Source organism: Lissotriton vulgaris, chromosome 3_1 (genome assembly GCF_964263255.1).
Source record: "Lissotriton vulgaris chromosome 3_1, aLisVul1.2, whole genome shotgun sequence".
Lineage (NCBI taxonomy): Eukaryota > Metazoa > Chordata > Amphibia > Caudata > Salamandridae > Lissotriton > Lissotriton vulgaris.
In genome coordinates this window covers 331,709,773-331,736,634 of record NC_141689.1, presented here as the reverse complement: position 1 = coordinate 331,736,634, position 26,862 = coordinate 331,709,773, and the positions used below count along the sequence as shown (strand labels likewise).

At 46.4% G+C, this 26,862-nt stretch overlaps 1 protein-coding gene across 1 annotated transcript in view; it reads left to right on the top strand.

Moving 5' to 3' along the window:
- The window catches only part of LMBRD2 (LMBR1 domain containing 2), a 420,428-nt gene that overhangs the window by 52,892 nt on the left and 340,674 nt on the right, over nucleotides 1–26,862 (top strand). Inside the window, exon 4 of the mRNA XM_086960534.1 lies at nucleotides 5,308–5,421. Coding sequence (XP_086816660.1) covers nucleotides 5,308–5,421 — 114 coding nt within the window. The remainder of the gene's footprint in view (nucleotides 1–5,307; nucleotides 5,422–26,862) is intronic.

The following is a 26,862-nucleotide window of genomic DNA, read 5'->3' as shown; positions in this document are numbered from 1 at the left end:
TTGTTCCCTATGGGAGATGGGTTGCTTGCTGTGCTGAGATAGCTGATCGGGCCGGGCACACTGAGGGTTTCTGAATTAACTATGTGAAGAATCCACCTTCAAGTGCTGCTTCTAACTTTTTCCCCTCTGCTTGTGAGAAGAGAGGCCTGCCGCTGTCAAGAACGGGAAACATCATTAACAACGAAGGCAGTACTACGCGTAACGTTTACAACGAGGCACTTACCACGTAAACGTTTTTCCAACGCGTATGCCTTCAACGATCGTCTCTACCACGAAACAAAAAAAAAAGTAGGATTAAAAAGGGGGGTTGGGGGGGTCTCCCCCCCCCCATAAAAAAACGATCCCGACGTGCCGAAGAAAACATCGTCGTAAGAGAGGAAGCGGAATAAACTTCCGCTTCCTCTTTACGATGTAAGAACGACGTGGTAAAGATGATGAGGGGAAAACGAATTCCGTGGTAACGCATGCGTGGAAAAGGCATGCGTTGCAATGGAATTCGTGGTAACGACATATAACCGTCAAGAACAGGGGGGGGAGGAAGGGAGCACCTTGACGACGAAATAAAACAGTCACAAACCACTTAAAATACTTGCTCTCCCAAGGCTCGACAGAGAGACTGAGGTACATCGGAACACATGCCATGAGGTTATATCAATATAAAATAAACACTGGCCTGACCTGACTCGGAACGCCGTCGACTGCAATTGGCAGCCCCGCTGGCCGCAAGCAATGATATGCTGAGTACCACGGACTGACTGGCTCAGTCCTGCGGCAATCATTCTGCTGCTCAGCCCTGATTGCACACATGATTTTGGCACTGGAGGGGCCGGGTTCGGTAGCAGCCGCCGGATACCGCAGGTTTGCAAGCTACCAAAAGTAAGCCAATAATGTTTGCAGCAGTCAACCATGGGGATGGGATCACGATTGCTCCAGCGGACAATTTTGATATGCGTAGCGGCCTACCCGCTCCCGCCGCAGGAAGCGGGAGCCAGACCCGTCTAGAGTCACTTGTCTGTCAAGACACTAGTTAGCAATTGCGCTCTGACCCGTCCTTTCAGGGATATTGCACCCTTAGTTTGCTGGCAGCAGTGCACACCGCGTGCCGCCACTGCAGCTTATATGGTGCTTTATGTTTATAGCAGCACTCCCAGCTTTACAGTTGAGGCTCTATAATGCGTGACTTTGCATTTCAGTGCGGTGATGCGGATCACCACACTGAAATACGTTAGTTTCACTACTGATGCGTGACACTTGGCAGAGCTGCTCTCACGCGCCTGACTGCTGACCTGGTTGTCCGCGGTGAAACAGCTCTTCTTGGCAGATCGAGTTCCGGACCCTGCAGCTCGTGCGACATCAGCAGGCACCGCCTCCTCGGTAAGTGCAAGGGGAAAAGGAGCACTGTATAGAGTGTCCAGATTGGAGTCTGTCTAAGTCACACCCTCTTCCAACCCTCATTGAGGGAATCGCTTAGGACCTCACTCCAGGCTGTTGTCATCACGCCGTCATTGCTTTATGGAACTCAAAACAAAGTGTTAGGTGCCTGCGCCTACCTACCACGTCTTAATAACCTTTCTCTTACTCGTGCGTTCTCTATTGATCGTACAAAAATAGCTTCAAGTCTTCACAGTGTTTGCTTTTATTATTAGCCCGTCTTCTGTGTTGATGCATAGATACAAATATTAGATGGCGTATAGTTACCCGCAGTCTCAGTCTCTCTGTATCTCTACTTTTACTTATTAGGGGCCTTCTTATGGTGCTCATTTGGGCAATATATAGGTGCTTGAATACTTGAAGGTGGGAGGACTGAAGATTCCTACTGAACCTCTGCACCTAAATTGGGAAATTCCAAGCTTCTAATCTACGGAATGGGGGAATAACTATGCAAATGGTAAATAACAAGTGGAAATCTCAATAGTTTGCCTTGTTCTGAAGAATACTCCACTGACATTTACCTAATGCTGTTTGCAGGTGGAAAATATTTGCAAGGGACCGGGCATATCCGTCGTGGGGGCTGCGGCAAGGAAGGTGTTCCAGGCCGTGGTAGGCTGGGGTAGCATTTTCTGCTCCAGCTGAGGTACTGTTGGGTGAAGTATTATGGGCACTAGCCCTTCATTAGGGATAACAAATGAGAAAGAGGCAGAGTGCTGTTAAGCTACTGGAGTTAGGGCACGCACAGAGCAACTCTTTCTTTATTGCCAGTGTCACTTTACTGGTGACACCTGCGGGGGTTTGGTGTAAGAAAGTGTAGGACATTCCTATTAGGAGAGAGGGCCTGCGCAGGAAGGTGTACCCCTGGACACTACATTCCTCCCAAAAAACAAAGAAGCGTCAACACGTTCAACAGTGGAAAACAAAACAAATAAAACAAGTGACCACAATGAGTATATTGACATCAAAGCTCCGCCCCGTCCGGACCCCCTCTTCCGGGGCCCCCACCTACGCTCCCTGCACAGGGCCACCATGAGCCTAGAGCCGGCCCTGATGCCAATTACCGAATCGGTAAATACCGATTCGGTAAAATTACCGAATTTGCAAGGGGGACAGGGTGTCACTTTGACACCCTGTTGCACCCCTCAATTGTGCATGGGTGCACATGTTGCTGACATACATGCCCTTAGGGCATGTATGTCTGCAACATGGCACGTTTTTTAAAGCAAAACAAATGCTTTTTGAAGGGTTTTCATTATTTACCACTAACTTCTAGTTGGTGGTAAATAACGAATTCTTAAACCCTTGTAGCACTGATTGCAGTGCTACCTACATGTTGAATTACAGAATCGGTAATTTTTACCAATTCGGTATTTTACCGAATCGGAAAAATTAAAAATTCTGTAAAATTACCGATTCTGTAATTTAACATGCCCCTACATCTCAATATCCAAATACCGGTCGGAAACGGCCGAAAATCGGTATTTCCGACCGGTATTTGGATACCTACATCTGGCCCCAAATGTTTTATAGAAATATTTTTCTTTACTTTAAATTTCTCCCATTTTAAAAAGAGGACTGTATTTTTCAGTTATAAATATGGCAAAGTGTCTACTGGGAGAAAAAGGCCTGCTGTTTGCAAATGCAGAACTTTGAAATGGTAGAAAATTAAAATAAAGAGTTAATATAGGGGCATATGCATCAAGACATGTTTTTGCGAGTCCTTAATTGCGATTTTTATGGAATCGCAATTAAGGACTCGCAAATGTCTATGCATGTAGGAATCACTATAATAATAGCGATTCCTAATCATTCCTCAATTGCGACTCGTAAATTACGAGTCACCTGTAGGCCCATAGGAAAGAATGGGAAATTGCGCATACAATTTCAAGGGCGCATGGGTGTCAAAGGGACACCATGTTGCTCCCCTGAAATTGTGATGTGCACCCATGTTGCGCACACACAAACCTTAAGGGCATGTGTGGGTGCAACATGAAACTTTTGAGGAATGCACTTAGTGCATTTTTCAAAGTTTTTGCAAATTACTGACCAGTTCAATTGCTCGGTAATTTGCGGCCCCAAATAGCGAAATCGCTATTTCACAGTGCTTTTTGCATTGCATTTAAGGAACCGCAAATTGCGATTCCTTAAATGCAATCGCAATTAGGGAAATCGCAAACAATTGCGGGTACCGAAATTGCGCGTGCCAGTTTCATGCATCGCAAAAGCCCATTTTGCCGATTTTTGCAAATCCCACTGTTTGCGATCACAAAAAGCTTTGATTCTTGTGCCCCATATCATTTAAGTGACTTTTCATTTTAATGTTATAAACATTCAGACACATCATTTTGTTCTCCCATTCTAATATTTGGATGACAAGAACTTATTTAAGAGTTATAAAACCCAGTGCTTCACCTCTGTGCCTTGGGTCATAAATCTTACTCCAGCACTGCTCATTATCAGGCACTGCTGTCCCCAGCCTGAAGAGTGTAATGTAAAATAAAAACAGCCTTCCCTTAACTTTAAAATGAAACTGTGACCCTGTGCTTTAAAAAAAAAAATGAACTTAAGGCTGTGAGCTACTCTGAAAGTGTCAACGATCTACTGGTAGTTTGCGATTCACCGGTTGGAGACACCTGTTCAAAGGTATTGCCTCAACGCTTACGCTTTTGTAAAGCACGTTTGATGGTCTGATTTATTGTACTGTACACATTTACATTGAACATAGGGATATTTACTCCTTAAGAGGGAAATATTTTTAAGCCTGATGAAACACCAGTTCTGAGGTTTTATGTGATAGCTGTGCCATAACAGAATGTTTTCCTTCCACAGGGTTATTTAAAAAAAATGTATTTGATAAGTTTTATATAGCGCTAGCTAGACCCGGGGGTATCAGAACCCTTTACATACACAAGGGAAAACAAGTTGAATTACATAGCAGGACATAAGGATGCATAAAGATATAAACAAACATTATAATTTGGCATACATTACATAGCAGCACATAAGGATGCATAAAGCTATAAACAAAACATTATAATTAGGCATAACAGTGAAGGGGAGCTCGGAAGCTCGGGAGGTTGAAACAGTCAGATAACCACCTATCCTTGATGGACAAGTGAGCAGGGAGTCAGCTGGGAGTCAGCTTGGTTATTGAAGAATAGGTTGATTGACTTGGACCGTAAAGCATTTAATGAGGAGAAGGAGTTTCAGGTCCCTTTTGAAGCAGGGGAAGGAGGGGTTGCATCTGAGGTCTATAGGGAGTGAGTTCCACATCCTGGGTACATTACCAGAATAGGATCTGTACTGAGTGGTTCTCCTTTTCAATGTTGTAGGGGTGTGAAGAAGTGATTTGGAGCTTCTGGGCGTTCTGGATCTTCCAGCTTTTACCAGTTTTCTCTTTAGGTAGTTGGGGGAATGTGAGTGAAGGGTTTTGTGTGTGATGCATGCCAAATTTGTAGATACATCTCCCTTCAATGTGAAGCCAGTTGAGGGAGTCTAGAGTTGGTGTGATGTGTTCAAACCTTTTTACCCCAGTTATGAGTCGAGCTGCTATGTTGAGGACTGACCTTAGTGGGGCTAGGTGAGCTTTTGGTGTCCCTGTTTGGATGGCTTTCCGGTGGTCTAGTTTCGAGAGGACTAGGGATTGTACAATAGTCTTGAAATCATCCTGGGGAAGGAAAGGTTTAATTTTCTTCAGGTGTTTTAGTGAGTAAAGCACACCTTTTGCAGAGTTTTTGATGTGGTCATGAGGAGCATAATCTGTGTTTATTTTCCTTCCAGAACATGCTTGCAGCAGAGCTTAATTAAAATATAGCTCACATCATTAAGTGAAAGACTGTCAGTGAATGAAAATGTGTTGATTATTTTCTGTTTCAGACAACACGATGAAACCGAGGCTCATAAATGTTACAAACCTTGGAGTTACATCCCAACAGGAGTCCTGCCTATCTTCTGGCGTGTAGTGTACTGGACCTCGCAATTTTTGACCTGGTAAGTGACTACGATTCCTCTCCAGGTATCCTTTGACAATATTGTTCAGTCATGAATTGTAACTTGTGAAAGCCAAAGCCAAATCTTCACAAAAAAACCTACGCCTTTACTAGGGTAGGATTCCAGTTTCCAAGTTTTGAATTCGAGTTTGTAGGATCTGTACATTGTTAGTAAAATAAAATGTGAAAGCCTGTATTTTTTAAACTATGTTGAACTCCTATTTTCGCAGAGGTATTTAGTGACAAAAGGAAAAAAATTGGTTTGGGCTGGGCAGAATTGAGCCAGCTGCGGAATCTGGATTAGAATTTTGGTCTCCTCACTCTGTCCCAGTCTGCAACCTAGTAGTGATCTCTTTCTAGAACTCCATTATTATTAAGTAGGCCCATACTATGTGGAAGAAGCCAACACATCCTCCATCATAATTAGGATATACTTAGGACCCCTCTGCATTCTCTACCTAGCAAATGTGTAAACCTACAGGAAGAGGCTGTGTCGCATGTTAAATAATATAATTGTTATTGATGTACTGGATAGACTATTGTTGAATTTAAATATCAGATTTTTTGAGTTATCCTATATAAAACATGATGATATTACACAAATGCTTTGCTTAGCTTTATAATTGAACCCCTATAAAAGTATATAAAAACAACATAATCTGAAAGTAATAAGTCCTAAACGTGCTACCTTAAACAATGACAAGAGTACCTCAACTTGGCCAGTCCAACTTTTGCAACATTAAATCACAGTATATGTGGTTACACTTTTTATTTCTCTTTGGTGGTTTTTGATTACATGAATTTAGAATATGAAGATAAACAAGAAGTCGTACGATTATTTATTTACTTTAAAATAAGAAAATACTTTTAGATGGCCACAACTTTCAGTGCTGTTCCTTGATTAATTGTACATAATTCTTTCTTTACTAGTCAATGTACAAATGATTGAGAACTGACATGAATGTGTGGAACATGGTCATAAATCAGGAATTGGGGCCCAAATTGGCAAGCAACAGTGAATACATGATCAGTGGTGCACATTTTAGCTGTACCTACATTTTAACTGTTGAGGAATTTTGGATGCCCTTTGTTTTTACTCAACTTGTTCATAGTCTCAAATATAAGGGTTAAGAAAAGTTTTTGAATTACAAAGCCCATTGCTCTTGGAGTTCACTCACCTAAAGATTCAAAGGGAATCGTAATTGTAATTGTAATTGTAAAAGTACTTGTAAAGCGCGTTTGCTGCCCGAAAGCGTCCAAGCGCTGAGTAGAAGCAGGGGGTACCTGGAGGGGAGTATCTGGAGGGGATCTAGGGGGAGGCGGATTTGGCGAACAGTAGGGTCTTTAGACTTTTACGGAATGAAAGGAGGTCTGGGTTGGACCGAAGTGAGATGGGGAGGGCATTCCAGAGCTTAGCGGTGTTCAAGGAGAACATCCTGCCCCCAGACCTGGCTCGCTTCACTCTGGGAACAACCGCGAGGTACGCCTCTGTCGAACGGAGGTTCCTGTTAGGTTGGTAAGGAATGATAAGGTCAGTGTTGATGGCTGGGGCTGTTTTCCAGAAGGCGCGGTGCGCCAGGCACAGCGCCTTGAAGGTCACTCTCTGCCTCACTGGCAACCAGTGGAGAGTTTTCAGAGCGGGTCTGGCTGATTGGGTGCGTGAGAGTTCCAGCAAGGTGCGGGCTGCACAGTTTTGGACGACCTGTAGTTTCCGGAGGGTCATTTCTGGTGCTCCTAGATACAAGGCATTGTTAGAATCCAGGCGTGACTGGATAAGGCCTTGTACCGCCACCTTTTTGGCCTCTAGGGGGAGTAGCGGGAGGACTTTCCTCAAGATTCTAAGCAGGCCAAAACAGGTGGAAGACAGTTTCTTTGCCTGAGTAGCAAAGGAGAGCTTATTGTCAAGCCATATCCCCAGGCTTTTAACGCTGTCCTTAGGGGTGGGAGGAGGGCCCAAGGCATTGGGCCACAGTGAAGTGAATGGTACGGGAGAGGTGGGGCCTAGGAGCATAAGCTCCGTCTTATCACCGTTTAGTTTTAGGGAGGAGTTGGTCATCCATCCCTTGACATCCACTAGACAGTTTAGGAGGTCGGCTGTGGAATGCCTACTGTTCTTCGTGGCCAACAAGACCACAAGCTGGGTGTCGTCGGCATATGACACAATTTTAATGCCATATGGTTCGACAGCACCCGCCAGCGGCCTCATGTAAACGTTGAACAGTACAGGGCTCAGAGAGGAGCCCTGTGGTACTCCGCAGCTCAGGGATTTACTCGAGGACACCATCTCTCCATCAAAGATCTGGAACGACCTCCCAGACAGGAAGGACTCGAACCATCTTAAGGCGTCACCTGAGACTCCGATGTTATGGAGACGGTCCAGCAAGGTGGTGTAGCTGACCGTATCGAAGGCAGCACTTAGATCAAGGAGGATCACTGCCACTGATCCTCCCTGATCCAGTATCCTTCGAGTCTCTTCGGTGACGGCTAGCAAGGCGGTTTCAGTGCCATGCTTTGGTCTGAAGCCCGTCCAGGGCATTTGTATTTAACTGAGTTTTTTTGGTCCTATGCACCAAGACCCATTATCTGCAAATAATGCTCTTGTAGCTGCAGTCTCAGTCCACTATAGATGAGCATACACAAATAAAATTTCTACTGAAGAATTTTAGAATTAAACATGGGTTGTCTGTTTGAACTCAAAGGGGCAAAAATGAACCTAAAAGTAACCATAGTGGGGGTAGTGCCTGTGGGCTCAATGATGGCTTGCTGAACATGGACACCATTTCCATCGTGGCACTGGGAGCTACAGCCTTACATTCCTCTTATTAGCTTTTATCTCTTAGGTGAAGGTTGAATGTATTTTTAGGCAGGAACAGAAACAGGGTGTCAGATCGGACATCTTTTGGCACTAGACAACAAACAGAGGGACCCACAAAAGGAGATTTTGCTGTTCAAAACATGCTCAATGAACTGTATAGTCTGAACCAATTGATGGCTCAAATCTTGAAACTGTTGCATCATGGGGACTAGCTATCACCTGTAGACCTTCAAGATACTCATTGTTTTCCCCAGTAAATAGCTTTGGTAGTATCTTTAGTTTGTTATTGGAAATGAGCATTATAAATACAGATATAACCTTAACTCTGAGGGCCAGATGTATGACCCACCAATTTGCGAGTTGGAAATTGTGTCGCATTTGCGAATCTCAATTTGCAACTCGCAAATTGGGATGCACATCAGTGTCTGAGATACTGTTTGCAAATCCCAATGGGGTTGCAAATTGCATGCCTCATGCAAATTAATGAGTCTGTCGCAATTTGCAAACCCCATGGGGAATGGCTGGCAATCCCAGGTATGATGGCATCCAGTTTTCCGTAAAGGAAAACGGGATACATTTAAAAAAATGTATTTAAACTTTTCAGTTTCATTTATTAAGGACAGCCTGTGGTCCCTGGGACCACTGCCTGCCCTTAACATTATTTTTAGAGCCACTCTCAAAGGGAAAGGGGTCCCTTGGGGACCCCTTTCCATTTGCGAGTGGCTTACCATCCTTCTGTGAAGGGTGGTAAACTTCAACTGTTTTGCAACCACAATTGTGGTCGCAAAACTGTCATGCATAGCTTCAGGAGTCACTATTAGGAACGCACCTTCCTAATAGTGAGTCGTTAATCCTATTTTGTGAGTCAAAAATGTATTTTGGACTCGCAAAATTGGATTAGTACATGGGCCACACATCTTTTGCGGTCGCAAGAGGCTCTAAAACCCATTTGCGCCTGCAAAAAACGTTAGTACCTGTATCCCTAAGGGTTTATTCAAAGGTATTGTCTGCAGTGGCATCCCGACTTTACCTCTGAGCGCTTCACCTTTACATCGATGAATAGTTACTGTGAAGGACCGTGTAAAGAGCTTTCTCTTAATACTTTTCACAACATATGATTTCTCTGTCAATGCCAAAAGGGCTCCAACTTGTCAGAGGTTCAGTTCATTAGGCCATATTTCTCAGTGTGAAACCTTTAAAGAAAACAAATTCCCACTTTTTTCGTAAGAAGTCAGACATCCGCTTGATAGTTTCAGATGCTATTTAGCTATATGACCTCTCATAAAGTAGATCCATGTGCATCTCTGAAAATGAAAGCAAGGTAGCTTCCTCTGGCTGATCACAGAGATGTATGCCTTTTAATAGTGATTTCATAAGAAAAATCAGTTCACATTCAGGCCTTCCAGCCACTAATATTTCAGACAACAATGAATTGACGCAGTATTCTTGGGGCACTCACAAACAGGACCTGAACTTCCATGTTCTGTGATTGGCATCGGAAATGCTATGCCATCTGGAGTTGAAAGTCATCTTCTTGGGACTGACAAAGAAAAAATTATCACAGATTTCATAGACAACACAGCCGGTATGTTCTTTGGCAAAAAAATGAAAGGGCTGAATTATCATATCCTTTGTCAGCTGTTCAACTGGGGGACTTGGTGATTGATTTGCAACAGAGGTAAATTGTCAGACCCTCCAGATTGCACCCCACTATTAAGCATGGGCGAATTTTGCGGATCTCGCGTTCGTGAATTTTGCGGATTTGCGAACTCGCAATCCGCAAAATCCGCGAATTCCCGCGGATTTTTTTTTAGTGTGTTCGCAATTGTTTCTGCCAGTTCGCGAGGATTTGGTACTAGTTCGCAATTGCGAACTTACTTGTCGGCTCGCAACGGTCGCGACTATGTTGTTTCTACGTCTGGTTCATCATCACAGCCTCCCAGCACCCTCTGTTTCACCACTGGCACCCTCTCTTTGACCCATGCCACCCTCTGTTACATCAATGCCACCCTCTGGTTCATCATCACTGTAGAAGATAGGGGGGAAAAGCAAGCCCACCTGCCCTGCTTGAACTGACATGAATTAATTTGGGGTTAGTTTATTAACAACACCTGCCCTGCCCCAACTGACAATAATGAATTAGGGGCTAATTAATGTGTCACTGAAAGAATTTCAAGTTCCAGCCTGGCACCTGCTTGTCTGCTCCTTTAGCTGTAAATCAGGACCTTTGTGGCATACAGTTAAGGTCAGAGCAGGGTCACACAATAGTTGCAAGCAGGCAACCGAATTCTGGAGGGCCCCCTCAGGAAGCACTACAAAGAATCGTTACAAATCATGAGGTTGACCTTTTGCACCTGCTCATTGCTTTTGCTTTTGCTGAAATCGTTTTTCGGTTTTTTCGCGCTATTCGCGGGGCGCGGCGTCGTGCGAAACCGACCGCGGAAGCCGCCAATTCGTGCGAATGAGCATTTTATTTTTTTGCGGCTTGTTGTTTCGCAAGTTTTTTTGCAGTATTCGCGAGCCGCTTGCAGCGCAACACGCAAATTTACCCCAAGGTCGAGTACGGGCGCGGCCATTTTGTTTGCGTGACGTATTTCCGTTTCCGCCCGCTATGTATAATCTCGCGCAGTAAGCGCATTGCGAGTAGAGGTTCGCACGAGATCGCGCGGGAAATCTAGAGGTTCGCACGAGATCGCGAGGAAAATCTCGCGCGAACTTACTTTCGCGCTCGTGAACGGGCGCCGGCCATCTTGTTTTTCATTCATTTCCTGTGTCTGGGCATGGTGTTTAATCCTCTTGGTATCTTTGCCATCCTTTGCTTGTTTTCAGTTTTTTTTTTACGATTTTGCTTCTTATCTATCCCTCTCTTTTCCTAGCTGTATATTTTTGTCTTTTCTGCTATTTTTCTTTACTTTTAAACTACTTTTTTAAACTCTTTTCTTTTCTTCTTCCCTATCCTATTCTTTCTTAATTTTCTACTTCTTCCTACCTTACCTGCCCAGACCATGGTCAAGCCAGGCGCCGTGAAGCTGCCCAGGCACTTGAGGGCCGCAGCGGCGGCGGGGAGTAGTGCTGGACCCAGTGCCAGGACAGCATGCGGGAGATTGAGGGGGGAGCAGGTGACGCGACGGGAGATATTCAGCCCGGAGGAAGTGGGCGCGCTGGTCTACTTCGTCCAGCGCCGCCTGCCCAGGACCATCGCGGGAGGCGGCAGGATCGCGGCCGGCGGCTACAACATACGGGAGCGCTGGAAGCGGTGGGAGAAGGTGTGCTGGGCCATATCCCACCTCTACGGGGTCCAGCGCACCTACAGCCAGGTCACCCATCGCTGGACGGACCTCCTGGACCGCGAGCGCGACCTGCTGGACCAGCTCGGCTTGGAGATCCCCGGGCTTGGTGAGTAGTAGTAGCCATTTAATCACTCACTACTATGATGTTTTCTCCTGCTCTGTGTTGTTGTATTGCAAATATTTGTTTTTTACATGGAGCAAGCCAATAATGCCGCTGATGACGATTACATTGTAGTTAAATTATATTTCAAAATCTTCTGTGCATTTCAGGTGCACTGCTCTCCTTCTCAGTGGCGTTGCTACTATGCTTATTTGTTTTCTATTTCGTGGTCTCATTGGCCTGAGTAACTATTATGTATGAGTGTACTTTACAGAACTGCGTAATGCTAGACACTAGGGGGCAGATTACATTTATAAGCCCCTTAAGCCACGTTTACGTTGCCTTGCGTGACGCAACAGCGGCGTAAACGTGCCGCATCCCTGCGAGTCATTTACAGCATGACGCATCTAGGGAGATGCGTCACGTTATAAAGCCATGGGCCTGCACCACAATGGGTGCGTTCCTAGTACGCAGGGTGGGCGGTCCGGCGGCTGTGCGCATCGCAAAATTGCCTGCGTGAAATCTACAAGATTTAACGCAGGCACTTCTGCGACGCTGCTACGTCAATTCAATTCCTTATGTCTGCTCGAAGCAGGCTAAAGGACTGACACAGCATGTTAAGTATTGGGTGGCCCTGAGCATTACTGGAGTTGCATTGCGTTGGCGACGTGACTCCAGCGATGCGCCGCTCTTTTGTGACGAGATGCGTCACGCAAGTGCCTACCCTTGCGCCAGGGCGCGCCGCATTGTAAATGAGGCGCATCTGCCGTGTCGCAAGGGTAGTTTTGCGTGACGCATTTGATCTGGCGCATCTCTGGAGATACGCCAGAACGCGTAAGTAAGTATGCCCCTAAGGGGCAGAATTGCAATTACCGTCGCATCCCTGCAAAGTAGCAGGGATGCGCCATTAATTGTGCGGCCCGCTACCACCACCAAACATGGTGCGCCGTATTTGCAATGCGGCGCACCATGGGCCCAAAACGTCACCGAAGCTTTACTGCTGGAGTTGCGTCACAACGATGGCGCAGCTCCAGCAATGCTCTGGGGTACCCTATCTCCCCAATGCTGGGTCAAGCCGTACGTCTGCTTCAAGCAGGTGCAGGGTTTGTGTGACGCATCATTGTCCTAAAGGTGACTGATTGAAATTTTGTAGATTTCCCTCAGCCACTATTAGGATGTGTTCCAGCGCAGGAATGCCCTCCCTTGCGCCGGAACGCCCCCTGATGGCGCAGGGCTTTATAACGGGATGCATCTCCCAAATGCGTCACGTTGTTATAATATTATACGCCGCACCATGGCGCCCTTTTTTGTTTAGCTGCTGCGTCACAAAAGTCACGCAAGAACGGCGCAAAAGAGCCGCAAGGGGCTTAAATCTGCCCCTTCCTTTGTACCCCTGACAATAAGAAAAATAGTGGCGGTGGATTGATAGTTTGACTATTTAAATGACTGGTAATGTAGCAGGCAACTGTTAGTGTTGTCACTGATCTGACTGAAATCACAATGGAGTTTGTCTGTCACTTTGCGTCTTGCCTGCGGACTGCTGCCTGCCAGTCCTAGGTGAACGTTTCAGTACTTTGTTTAGTGAGTTACGTGACTTTCGAAGTCACAGGTCCGCAAATAAATGAAAACTAACCCTAATCAATATAATTTCGCGGAAATATTTTGTTATTGTTCTTTTGAAATGTTTGATTTGGTTGACATTGACAAGCAACAATCATCCATGTTTTCTGTTCTTTCTTTCATGTTGTACGTCAGCTCCCCCCAGGGGCGAGAGGAGGACACAGGAGCAGCAGGCGGCGGATGCTGTTCAACAGGGCCAGGATCGGGCAGGCGAGGGCTCCTCTGCTGGCCCCAGTAAGTTTTCATTTTAGACTAGTACCTATTTTTCCTAGCGTTCCTCATTTGACTTTTTTCAAAATTGTCTTTGCTCTTCTTGTAGACTGTATCTAAATTCTTATCCTGCCTCTACTATGACTCCCTGTGGTATTACTAGATTATTCTTATTAGTCTGTCTGTGTAGCTAACTAAGATTGCACGGTTGGCGAAACTCCCATGATTCTAGTCAGCAATAGCTCTATCAACTTAGTGCAGTCCTCTGGGATTGTCCATAATGTCTTTTGAAGTGTTCTATCTGGACTCATGCTTGCAAAAATTGCAAAACCTTTCGCTCAGTCACTTTAGTCTGGACCAAAAAACACAGATTGTATTTAAGTTTAAAAGCTTTATTAAAAGTAAACACATTTATTAAAATGAAGTCATAATAAAACTAAACGTTTAACTGATAATGGAAAAGTGGTTAGTGCTGACGATTAATTGAAGACATTTCTTGTGGTCGAGCCGAGCTCTCACCTCGTTTCAACTTGCTCTTGTTGTTAGAAGTCCATCTTCTGTCTGTGTGGAGAAAAATGGTGCGTGTTAAAAAAACAGCCTTTATCAGTTGTGCCAAAAAGTGCAGCAAGACAACCTTCCCTGGAAAAAGGGACATTTTTTTTAACTTTAACGTAGACAGTCACAAATTACATTGTTTTCACATGTCTTCATTCCCAGACCAAAGACTAGTGAGTGCTTTATTCTAACATTCTTAAATGTACTTTGTAGGTGGAACATCTGGTGGCGGGGCCAGTGTGGAGGTGGTGGTGCTCGACACGGAGGCGGAGGGCGATTCTTCAGGGGAGGAGGCGGCGGCTGTGAGAGTTGAGACGGTGGTGGTGGCGGCCAGAGGTAAGCTCTTATATATTCCTTACTTATTGAGATTGAAGACTAGCTGGGAAGGCAAGAATATGAGATGCATGGCTGGGTGAATGATGAAGCAATGATGGGTGGAAGGACAACAGCCTGGGTGGGTGACACAGAAACTGTATGTGTCCATATACCTGGATCATGCTACTATCTGACTCTTAGATAGCATATGTGTATCTAGAGCAGGGGTACTCATAGTACGGCCCGCGGGCCGGTGGTGGCCCGGCAAGCCTTCCTTGGCGGTGCGCATACCTTGCAGACAATCACTGCTCCCCCGGCCCCCACAGAGCAGAGGCTTTTTTGTATTTCACCTGTTAGCGCCCCTGCATCTCCACTCTGACAATCACTGCTCCCCCGGCCCCCACAGAGCAGAGTGGAGATGCAAGGCCACAAAGAGGTGAAATAGAACAAAGCCTCTGCTCTGTGGGGCCGGGCAAGCAGTGATTGTCAGGGTGGAGAAGCAGGGGCGCTACAACAAACAAAGCCTCAATAATATGTTAATGGTCTTTTAAAGACCTGTTAAGTACTTTGGTGTTGTTGTCTGTGTGTGCGCGTTGAGGAAGCGGTCTCAACCCGGGCTGAAGGCTGACACAGATAGACACACACACAGTGACATGACAGAGGGGGAGGGAGAGGGAGGGCAGGAGGGAGAGAGAGATGGAGAGGGAGGGCAGGAGGGAGAGCAGGAGGGAGAGAGATGTATGTAAATGCTGGGTCTGGTGGCTCAGTGGATGAGGGCATCTGCTGCAGGGACCTGTGTGCAACCTCATGGTCACAAGTTATCGTTTTGCTTTAGCCCCGCCCCCTCTGACTCCGCCTCCACCAGTGCGGCCCTCGGCCCCAAACTACACTGTAAATGTAGCCCCTGAGAGAAAGTTTGTGAGTACCCATGATCTAGAGAGAGTAGACGGTCAGTGGATGAACTAAGTGTAACTTTGAAGAGCATGTAACACTGCACCCGCACGTCCGTTCCAGTGTAGGAAAGGCAAGGAAAAGAACTTTTAATTTTGTCCAAATACTACCATCAATAGTAGCAGTAGTTTGTATTGCAAGCACTGCATAGATCCGGTTATTACGGTGGCCACTCCCTACCTCTCTTAATAAGTTTAGTAGTACTCAGTCATTCATGTGTGGATGTATCACTGGTCACTCAATAAAAAGCAAAGCACCTAAAGTCATCCCATATATAAGCAAAAACATCCCATGTGAAGTGATAGATAATCAGATTATTTATCTTCTTCAATTTTCCATTTCTAGTATTCATTTCCACTGTAGGGTGAAAGTTAAATTAATTAAGCAGTAGCCCTTGAGTTGTAACAGAGTATTCTCAGTGCCACCCGTAATAGAAAAGTAAGAGCTTCACCACCTGCATGTACTGGACGGGTACAGTAACGCAACGCAAGTCTAGGTCACTCCTCATGGCGTGCGTCTCTTTTTCTCGGGTGCAAGTTTACTGCGCTGCCATTATGCCGGCTTGCAGAAGATAACGTACCAATTTTCCAAAACAAGAGACAAGAAGAAGAATAAGACTGGTGTACTTTCATAGTCGACTCCAATGGAAGTCCATAGTGCTCGTAGAATTTGTTCCTTAAACTCCCACTAATGTTAGAGCAAGGATGAAGAAGTGTGAGGTTAGATAGATACTGGCCTCAATAGTTATGTAATGCGTTTGCAAGTTGCTAGTTGTAGTGCAACACAAATTTCTGCTGAATGATTGAGTTAATCTTAAAGAGCATTGGTTACAGACTATGTCTTTCTTTCTTCATATAGGTTCTCCTTCCAAACGAACAAGGAGGAAGGAGCTGGCTAGAGCGGCCCGGCAACGGCGGATCGATGCCACTGTGGCCGAATATCGGCGGCTGGTGGCCCTGGAGGACGAAGAAAGTGTGCAGTCGACCACAACAACTACGTCGTCTGCATCGGCCTCCGTTCCCCCACGGGCTGCCAGTGCCACCCAGCACAGTGGTCCACCCAGACTGAGCCGGGCTGCCAAAGCCAAACGCCACCGCCGAGTAGCAAGGACAACAGCTACAGCTTCCTCTCACAGCCGTTGCACCTACAAGGCATTGAAGGCACGCCTGCGCCGCAGTACCCTGATGGTGTCCCGCCTCCAGCAGGAGCTCCACCACTTTTCCAACCAGTTGGAGGGGCTCCGCGTAGAGTACGCCTTGCTCCGCCAGGAGCATGATGCCCTGGCCCAAAAAGTTGACAGCATCCACCCATAGTGTCCCTTGCCCCTTTTTTAGAGACTTTTGGGGGGTGGGAATTGGGAGTTGGGTTTTTGGGGACTTTTGAAGGACAATCGTTGGGGTTAGGGAGGGTCTTGCGGGAGATTATTTTGTTAGGGATATAAATATACTTTTTCAAACTTTATCTGAGCATACCCGTTTCTTACTGCTTGCCTGGCGGGTGGGGGTTTAACAGTGACTTTGTTTTCCTGAAAGTTTAGTTCCATTTTCTTCCTTTAAGTGTAAATGCCCAAATGTTTTCAACACTAAGTGCCTCTCACAGACTAAGTGAAGTGAATCCAAGAGTCCTAGGACTTTAGTAGTACTACCTTCAGTCTCTCGTCTCTCGTACTAATACTCCATTATACCCCCAAACCACCAAACGCTTATCTTACCTGTAATTTGTGTTTGAAAGTAGGGCTAGACCCAGGGCTGGCTCCACGGGAAACAGCGAATAAGGTTGGCAATCTTGGTCGGATAAAATTTCCTCATAGCGGTGGTACTAGTGGTGTGACACAGTGGCAGTTGCATGCCTATGAAAAAAACCGAAAATGAAATCTGGTTTGTCCTCCTGAGCAATTCAACGGTACAACTGAGAATATAGCAGGTGACAGAAGTACAGTAGAACAGTGCCACATTGTAGCCTAACAAATGGTAATGTATAACTACTAATTCGGTTGAAGTTCTTTCACATTAGCAATGGTTCTTTGTCAAGCAGAGTAAGAATATATCCTCGGATTTCTTCACCAGCCTGTTGCTATCACCTTATCCTCCCCAGCAAGTGTGTGGATTTATTGCTGTAATTTAGTCACACATCAATCAAAACCACACAGCCCGGGGGAAGAGGGTTAGGGTTTGAAAAATGGATGGGTACGGGGGTTTTTGGGAAAGGTTTTGGGAGACAAGAAAAAATAGCACAGCATAGACAAAGAATTGTGAACATAAACAAATCTTTGGGTCCAAACCTATCCATCAATCTTTGAAAGTGCATGCACTACTGCATGCATGTCAGTGAAAAGTAAGTAGTACATTCGACAACTGTGGAAGAAACAATGCGACAGTACAGGGCCTGTGTGGAATTATTGATAACGATATTCAACATAAGGTCTCTGTAGCCAGATACCCGAGAGCCTTGCTGGTCACTATAAATCCATTCACAACAACACTCAGTGGGGTTGGTCCGGAAGGTATAGTAGATAGAAAAGGAGAAATTGCTTTTTTTCTAGGTGTCCCCTCACTCACCAGGGTTGCCCCTTGGTGACATTCTTCATCATTGGGGCCATCCCAGTCCTCTACGGCCTGGGGCGTGCTGCGACTTGCGAATTACGTAGGAGCACTTACAAATGACTATGTGTGGTGCAGATGTGATAGTGGAGTGGACTAAGTGATGTGTTAAGGGATCAATTTAGAAGCAGAGAGAGAGATCCAAGAAATGCAGTCACAGTCAGAGAAAAAGGCAAGGGATACTGTATCTATGTGGTTGTAGTGGTCCTGTTGGAAGTGGTAAGTCAGTTGCCTGCAGAAAAAAAATCCTCCTATTAGCGGCACTCCTCCATTGCAGCCGACGCTTCGTCCATCGATGTTGGTCACCAGAAGACACCCTGTCCACTGCCTGCCTGATGCTGAATTGTGGCTCGCTACTGTGAAGCCTGACTCCATCCTTTTTTCCCCATTACAGAGACTGAAACCCGGCCTGTAATTATTCAACGAAAAACAGGAAGTGATATAATATTACAACACCACTGATAAATAAATATAAGGTATGTAGGCTGTGGAGTGCAAAAAGTCACAATTTGATTTTCCTAGTAGACAGTACAATATTTTTGAAAGTGCGTACTCTGTCTGAGTCACCTTTTGAAGGATAAATAAGTATGGGCAAATTAATGTAGCGGATCTTTACCCCTTTACTGTAAAGTGTTTTTTAGAACAAAATTAGATCTTCCTAGCAGTGCTCCCACCCAGACCCTTACTAAAGCCAGTCGCAAAAATGTAGAAGACCCCCAATCAAATCTCAAAAAACGAGGCCTAGCAGAAAACTGGTGACAAAACTTACTTTGAAAGTAACAGTAGGCCGAAGTACCCCCTTCCTAATTACCCCTTACCCACCGTGGATTGCATTCAAACCACTTGCAAGCAACCAAGCAAAAGTAGCCATAGCCAGCATCGCTCCAAGACTCGAAATCCCCCCCACTCAAACACATGCAATAGAAATACTGCTAACCCTAACGAACCCTAAGTTAAGAATAGTGGCAAAGGCTTTCTTTAACTATGCCAAATCCCCCCTTTCCCACCATGGATTTTCTTCAAATGACTTGCAACCAAAATTACACATTCTCACGAGTGCTCTAAGACCCCAGAACTCAGTTGCAAAAATCTAGAACACCCCGAAACACATGCAATCCTGCTGCTAGGGCTAACCCTAACGAACCCTAAGTTACAAAAAGTGCCAAAAGGCTTTTCCGCCTGGATTTTGTCCCAACCACTTCTACCCGGTATTAGACCTTCCCAGGAATGCCCCAAGACCCGCCAACCCACCCGCCAAGAAGCATAACACCCCCAAACAGGCCAAAAGCAAAATCTCATACTTGCAATATTTCTCGGCCTTCGGTCCAAACGCGCTGCGTAGCTAGGCCATAAGTCGGGGTTGCCACGACGGATTTCCTGAAAAGCAAATGCAATCAAGATTAGAGTGTCCCAGCAGTGCTCCCAGACCCCGAAACTCACCCACAAACACCAGGAAGCCCCCCAAACAGGCCCCCGAAAAGGCCACATTGAGCAAAATGTCAGAAATAGCCAAAAAAAAATTAGCCTGGATTTTGTCCCAACCACTTCTACCCGGTATTAGACCTTCCCAGGAATGCCCCAAGACCCGCCAACCCACCCGCCAAGAAGCATAACACCCCCAAACAGGCCAAAAGCAAAATCTCATACTTGCAATATTTCTCGGCCTTCGGTCCAAACGCGCTGCGTAGCTAGGCCATAAGTCGGGGTTGCCACGACGGATTTCCTGAAAAGCAAATGCAATCAAGATTAGAGTGTCCCAGCAGTGCTTCCAGAGCACGAAACTCACCCACAAACAGACGGAACCCCCCCTAAGAGCACCTCAAAGGCAAGCAAGTCATCAAAAACACTAAAAATGTTCCGCCTGGGATTTGGTCCAAAACACTTTTATCCGGTATTAGAGCTTCCCAGCAATGGCCCCAGAGCCGTCAACCCAGGCGAAAACTAGTAGAAGACCCCCAAACAGCCAAAGAGCAAAAGTACAAAAATGGGGACTTAGTCAATTTTTCCCAAATTTCCCAAATCACTCCGCGCGCGCTCTGCAGCTAGGCCCTAACTCCCCTCTGCCACCATGGATTTGCTTCAAACCTCTTGCAAAGTAAAGTATATATAGCCAGCAGTGAGCCCAGACCCCGAAACACACCCACAAACACCAGGAAGCCCCCCAAACAGGCCCCCGAAAAGGCTACATTGAGCAAAATGTCAGAAATAGCCAAAAAAAAATCGGCCTGGATTTTGTCCCAACCACTTCTACCCGGTATTAGACCTTCCCAGGAATGCCCCAAGACCCGCCAACCCACCAGCCAAGAAGCATAACACCCCCAAACAGGCCAAAAGCAAAATCTCATACTTGCAATATTTCTCGGCCTTCGGTCCAAACGCGCTGCGTAGCTAGGCCATAAGTCGGGGTTGCCACGACGGATTTCCTGAAAAGCAAATGCAATCAAGATTAGAGTGTCCCAGCAGTGCTCCCAGACCACGAAACTCACCCGCAAACACCAGGAAGCCCCCCTAAGAGCACCTCAAAGGCAAGCAAGTCATCAAAAACACAAATAATTTTCCGCCTGGGATTTGGTCCAAAACACTTTTATCCGGTATTAGAGCTTCCCAGCAATGGCCCCAGAGCCGTCAACTCACCTGCAAAGAGGTACAACAACACCCCCACAAGTGCTGAGTCTTTCTTCATTGGGCGTAAACCAGCCCTCTGGTTTGATGGAAATAGGAGTCTGGAGGAGGAGGATAGAGGAGCATGTTCTTCTGAAATTGTGAACCTGAGGAATGCAGACTGCGGCAACTTCAAATCAATTAGCAAACCAGTGAAGACCGTTCTGCTGATGGGCTTGATTTTGTGATTATCTGATTAAAGTTTGTAATATATTAACTGTGCACAACAAAGAAAGACAGACAGACAGGAATAAAAGTGAATAGGGACGAAAAAGAAAGTTATTGATTCGTTGTCTCATTTTCAGGGCTCGGTATCACGGTCCAGGAATAAGAATAAGGCTTCGTCATCATACTCTGCGAATTCAGGCAGGGTGAGCTCAGTGTCACCTGACAGAGTAGAAATTCCCTCATCTATGTTGCTGGCCACCTCCTCTTCATCCGGCACGCTTTCTCGTACTCTGAAATCTGGTGGTATGAGGTGCTGATTCATCTTGATCATTGTTAACCTCTCCACATTTTTGGGCGAGAGGCGGCTCCGTTTGGGAGTTACAATGCCACCAGCAGCACTGAAAACCCGTTCAGAAGACACGCTTGTGAGTGGGCAAGACAAGTAGTTTAAAGCCAGGTTGGTGAGCTGTGGCCACAATTCTTTTTTCCCATGCCAATACGCCAATGGGTCAGAATTAACATAGACCTCTGTTGAGTCATTCAGATAGTCCTTCACCATCGACTCAAGGTCCTCTTCCAAGGTTCCTCCACTTTGCTTAGCTCTTGCTGTGCCTCTGACCTTTTGAGAACCAAACCCACGCAGAGCTAGCCAATCCTCTTCAGCCTCCAATGTTTCTGTTGTGTCTCGTGCAGATGATCCGGTTGCCGGTGTCTTTAACGGCTGAGAGGTCACTTGTGCCACAGCCACAGGTGCAGAAGTGGATTGTTTTGACTGGGGATGGCCTGCTGATGTACTGCCATTTCCTTCAATTTTTAGCCGTTCTGTTTCAAACTTCTTGGCTGACAAGGCTAGCCAACGTTTGTACTTTGGAACATGTTCATCATCAAAAGGAAAGAATGCTTGGCCTGCCAGCGCCTTTTTGTAGCGTGGATCCAGAATAGTAGCACAAATGTAATGCTGTTCTGAGTGGATCTTTTTAAGACGTTCATCACCTTGTAGGAGCTCTAATAATTGCTCAGCCAGAAGCAAAGAGTCTTGGTTTTTGTCATCTTTTTCAAACACAGAACACACCTCCTTCAGTTGGTCCTCCAGCATGTACAACAATGGGATAGCTTTTCCCAAATTAGAGTCCTCCTTGCTGACTGCACGCGTGAAGAACTCAAAAGGACGAAGCATGCGTGTCAGGCCTTGAACTATGTTCCATTGCGGCCCACCCATCCTCAGCTCCTCTGTACCCTCTGTAAGGAAATATTGATCGAGTTCCATATACTGCTCATACAGACGCTCAAGCATGTAGAAGGTTGAGTTCCAACGTGTTACCACCTCCTGGATGAGTGCTTTCACTGGCATTTTACGTTGATATAGCAGGCTCCTCAGCTGCTTCCGGGCCTTAAAAGAATGGCTGAAATGCTTGCACATTTTTCGGCAGGTGTCCAATACACTGTACGCTGCACTGGCTTTATTAGCCAAGAATTTTTGGACAACCAGGTTTATACAGTGCGCCAAACACGGCACTCTGAAATAGTAACCGTCCCTCATGGCCTTAACTATATTGGCGCCATTGTCCGTGGAAACATAACCAACCTGGCGTTTTAGTGGGGACAGCCAGTTAAGGACCTTTGTGTTAAAGACATCCAAAATGTTTTCTGCTGTGTGACGTTTCTCCAAACCAAACATGGCTAGTGTTGCATGTTTCCGAGCAGCTTTAAAAACAATGTCCGTGTCAACACCTGCGTTTAGCTTTGCTTTAGCCCCTGAAAAAGAGACCCAGTGTGCAGTGATGCACATGTAATCAGCGCCTGCGCCACTGGTCCACATGTCTGTTGTCAGATGTATAGTGTGAACAGCACTCTTCTGCAAAGCTGCCCCAATCACCTTCAGAACATCTTCATGTAGTGCTGGAACCGCAACTCGGGCAAAATAGAACCGGCTAGGAACCTTCCATTTAGGGCAGAGCGCTGCCACTAATTCTAGAAAACCAACCCCTTCTACAAAAGAAAAAGGGAGAAGGTCCAGAGCTAGCATTTTAGCCAGCTTAGTGTTATATAGACGCGTCATTGGGTGGTTGCGTTCATATTGCGCTTCTGTAAACAACATCTTTTTAATGTTGCCCTGGACCAAGGATTTACGGGATGATGATGATCTCTTCGACCCAGTTACGCTCGCTGATGTACTTTTCCGCATTGATGTCTCACTCTCTCCCACACTCTTAGTGCGGCTCACATGGGGTGTGCTGCTCACAGGGGTACTGGGTGTAAGTGAAGTGTTTGAATCGTCTTCTTCCTCCTCATCATCAGATGAAAAATCAACGTTTTCATTACGTGCAATTCTGCCTTGCATAAACGCCTCTAGGTGCGGAAGCCATTGGACAGGGTGCGCTCTCTTAAGATGACCTCTCTGGCCTCCGGTACCATAGTTAGAACCAAGCTTACCACGACCAACTCGAACCTTACAAAGGCTACAAATGGCTACGTTTTCCATTTTTGGGCAAACACTAAAGAAGTCCCAAACTGGAGACTTGAAATGTCTTTGGGGGCCGGAGGAGGCGGCGATACTGGTGGTGGTGGTCCTGCTGCTAATGCCAGATGAAGTGGAGGATGTGGATTGCCGAACTTCAGTACGTTTTGCACTTTCACCACCACGAATTGAGGTCGAGGACGAGGTGGGTACCTTCTTGCGAGGAAGAAATATGGAAGCGGTAGGTTTTGGTGTACTACTTAACTCCAAATCTAATGATTCCATTTCCATTGCCTCCTCGCCGACATCATCATCACGCTCAGCAGCTTCTCGGGATAGGGTCAAAATGTCTCTTTGCTGCATGCCCGGTGGGGCTGCAGTGACCTTTGTGATGACTGGCTCGTCGTCATCGTGAGAGGCTTCATCACCAGCAGTATCTGTCACTTCTTGTTGAGCCTCATCACACTCCATAGGTTTGAGTTTTTGGACGACCTTCCTTTTACGCTTCGGTACCTGTGTCAGATCATGGTGTGCCTCACTGTCAGACCGCAGTTGTGGTTCCCAAGACAGATCACTTGCATCAGAACGAGGTGGGCTTGAAGAAGATGTAGACACCCCCCTTGATCTTTTCCTTGCTAGGGATGTGGAAGACAATGAATGATCATCAGGAGGAGTGGCTTCCAATGATACCTCGGCTTCATTGTCGATTTCCTGATGTGCCCCTACTTCGGGAGGAACAACTATTGTGGGCACTTGTGAACCTCCATGCACCTTTGCTTGTGCATCCCCTTTTGCTGCCTCTCCTTCCACATGTACTTGGGCGTGTACTTGCACATGGTGTTGTTGTTGCGGCTGTGGTTGATCAACACTTGTCAGATGAGTTACAACAACCTGTGTTGATTCAGGGACATTGCTGCTACTTTCTTGCGATGAGCCAACATCACTGGTCGATGGTGATTGGAGAAGTACACTGCCTCTGAAGCACTCAAGGGCTTTGACTTAAGTTGGCGTGGTGGTGGAGGCACTGAAACCAATGGAGCAGGGGTGCTGCTCCCAGCTTGGTCCCCAGCAGATCCTGCTGCTGTAGGCGTACTTTTTTTTTTCTCCCAAAAAACGTGGCGGGTGGCACACCAGCCTCCTTGGTAACTTGCTTCTTCTGCTCCTTACTAGCAACTTTCTTGCTAGAGGAGCTACGGAGACCTTTCTTTGGGGCCATCTTCTTCAGAGCAGGTCAGACAGCAGGCCGCAGTTGCACGAATTGTAGAGTTGTCTGAGGCCAGACGTGACGTCGCGTGACGTTATGCTGCACACACACACCGCTGCAGAACTTCTTCCTGGCACTGGTGGTTCTCTTGAATCTTGTGCACCTAAAAAAAATGGAAGACAGAGGAACATCAGTTCAGTTATACAGCACAAAAAAATCGAAAAACACTGCAAAATCAGCACAATCCCAATCCATCCATGCCCTCCATAATGTTTAAATTCAAGACAACCCACAGAAAGACTAGGCCCATGCAAGACTCACTACCCCTGGGCATAAATAAAGGTTGAAAAGTAGGCAAAATGGTTGGAGGCCTAACAACAAAGCCTGCATTCAAAATGGCCACTTGCCTGCCAGCACATGGCCAGTGCCTGTAGCTGCACTCAAAATGGCCACCAGCCACATGGCCTGTCCCTCCCCATGAACACCCCCAAAAATCAAAAAACACTGCAAAATCAGCACAATCCCATTCCATCCATGCCCTCCATGATGTTTAAGTTCAAGACAGCCCACAGAAAGACTAGGCCCATGCAAGACTCACTACCCCTGGGCATAAATAAAGGTTGAAAAGTAGGCAAAATGGTTGGAGGCCTAACAACAAAGCCTGCATTCAAAATGGCCACTTGCCTGCCAGCACATGGCCAGTGCCTGTAGCTGCACTCAAAATGGCCACCAGCCACATGGCCTGTCCCTCCCCATGAACACCCCCAAAAATCGAAAAACACTGCAAAATCAGCACAATCCCATTCCATCCATGCCCTCCATGATGTTTAAGTTCAAGACAGCCCACAGAAAGACTAGGCCCATGCTAGACTCACTACCCCTGGGCATAAATAAAGGTTGAAAAGTAGGCAAAATGGTTGGAGGCCTAACAACAAAGCTTGCATTCAAAATGGCCACTTGCCTGCCAGCACATGGCCAGTGCCTGTAGCTGCACTCAAAATGGCCACCAGCCACATGGCCTGTCCCTCCCCATGAACACCCCCAAAAATCAAAAAACACTGCAAAATCAGCACAATCCCATTCCATCCATGCCCTCCATGATGTTTAAGTTCAAGACAGCCCACAGAAAGACTAGGCCCATGCTAGACTCAAATACCCCTGGTGAAAAGGCCACAAGTACAGGCCCAAAAAACGAAAATCACTGAAAAATCAGCACAATCCCATTCCATCCATGGCCTCCATGATGTTTAAATTCAAGACAACCCACAGAAAGACTAGGCCCATGCAAGACTCACTACCCCTGGGCATAAATAAAGGTTGAAAAGTAGGCAAAATGGTTGGAGGCCTAACAACAAAGCCTGCATTCAAAATGGCCACTTGCCTGCCAGCACATGGCCAGTGCCTGTAGCTGCACTCAAAATGGCCACCAGCCACATGGCCTGTCCCTCCCCATGAACACCCCCAAAAATCGAAAAACACTGCAAAATCAGCACAATCCCATTCCATCCATGCCCTCCATGATGTTTAAGTTCAAGACAGCCCACAGAAAGACTAGGCCCATGCAAGACTCACTACCCCTGGGCATAAATAAAGGTTGAAAAGTAGGCAAAATGGTTGGAGGCCTAACAACAAAGCCTGCATTCAAAATGGCCACTTGCCTGCCAGCACATGGCCAGTGGCTGTAGCTGCACTCAAAATGGCCACCAGCCACATGGCCTGTCCCTCCCCATGAACACCCCCAAAAATCGAAAAAAACACTGCAAAATCAGCACAATCCCATTCCATCCATGCCCTCCATGATGTTTAAGTTCAAGACAGCCCACAGAAAGACTAGGCCTATGCTAGACTCACTACCCCTGGGCATAAATAAAGGTTGAAAAGTAGGCAAAATGGTTGGAGGCCTAACAACAAAGCCTGCATTCAAAATGGCCACTTGCCTGCCAGCACATGGCCAGTGCCTGTAGCTGCACTCAAAATGGCCACCAGCCACATGGCCTGTCCCTCCCCATGAACACCCCCAAAAATCGAAAAACACTGCAAAATCAGCACAATCCCATTCCATCCATGCCCTCCATGATGTTTAAGTTCAAGACAGCCCACAGAAAGACTAGGCCCATGCTAGACTCAAATACCCCTGGTGAAAAGGCCACAAGTACAGGCCCAAAAAACGAAAATCACTGAAAAATCAGCACAATCCCATTCCATCCATGGCCTCCATGATGTTTAAATTCAAGACAACCCACAGAAAGACTAGGCCCATGCAAGACTCACTACCCCTGGGCATAAATAAAGGTTGAAAAGTAGGCAAAATGGTTGGAGGCCTAACAACAAAGCCTGCATTCAAAATGGCCACTTGCCTGCCAGCACATGGCCAGTGCCTGTAGCTGCACTCAAAATGGCCACCAGCCACATGGCCTGTCCCTCCCCATGAACACCCCCAAAAATCGAAAAACACTGCAAAATCAGCACAATCCCATTCCATCCATGCCCTCCAT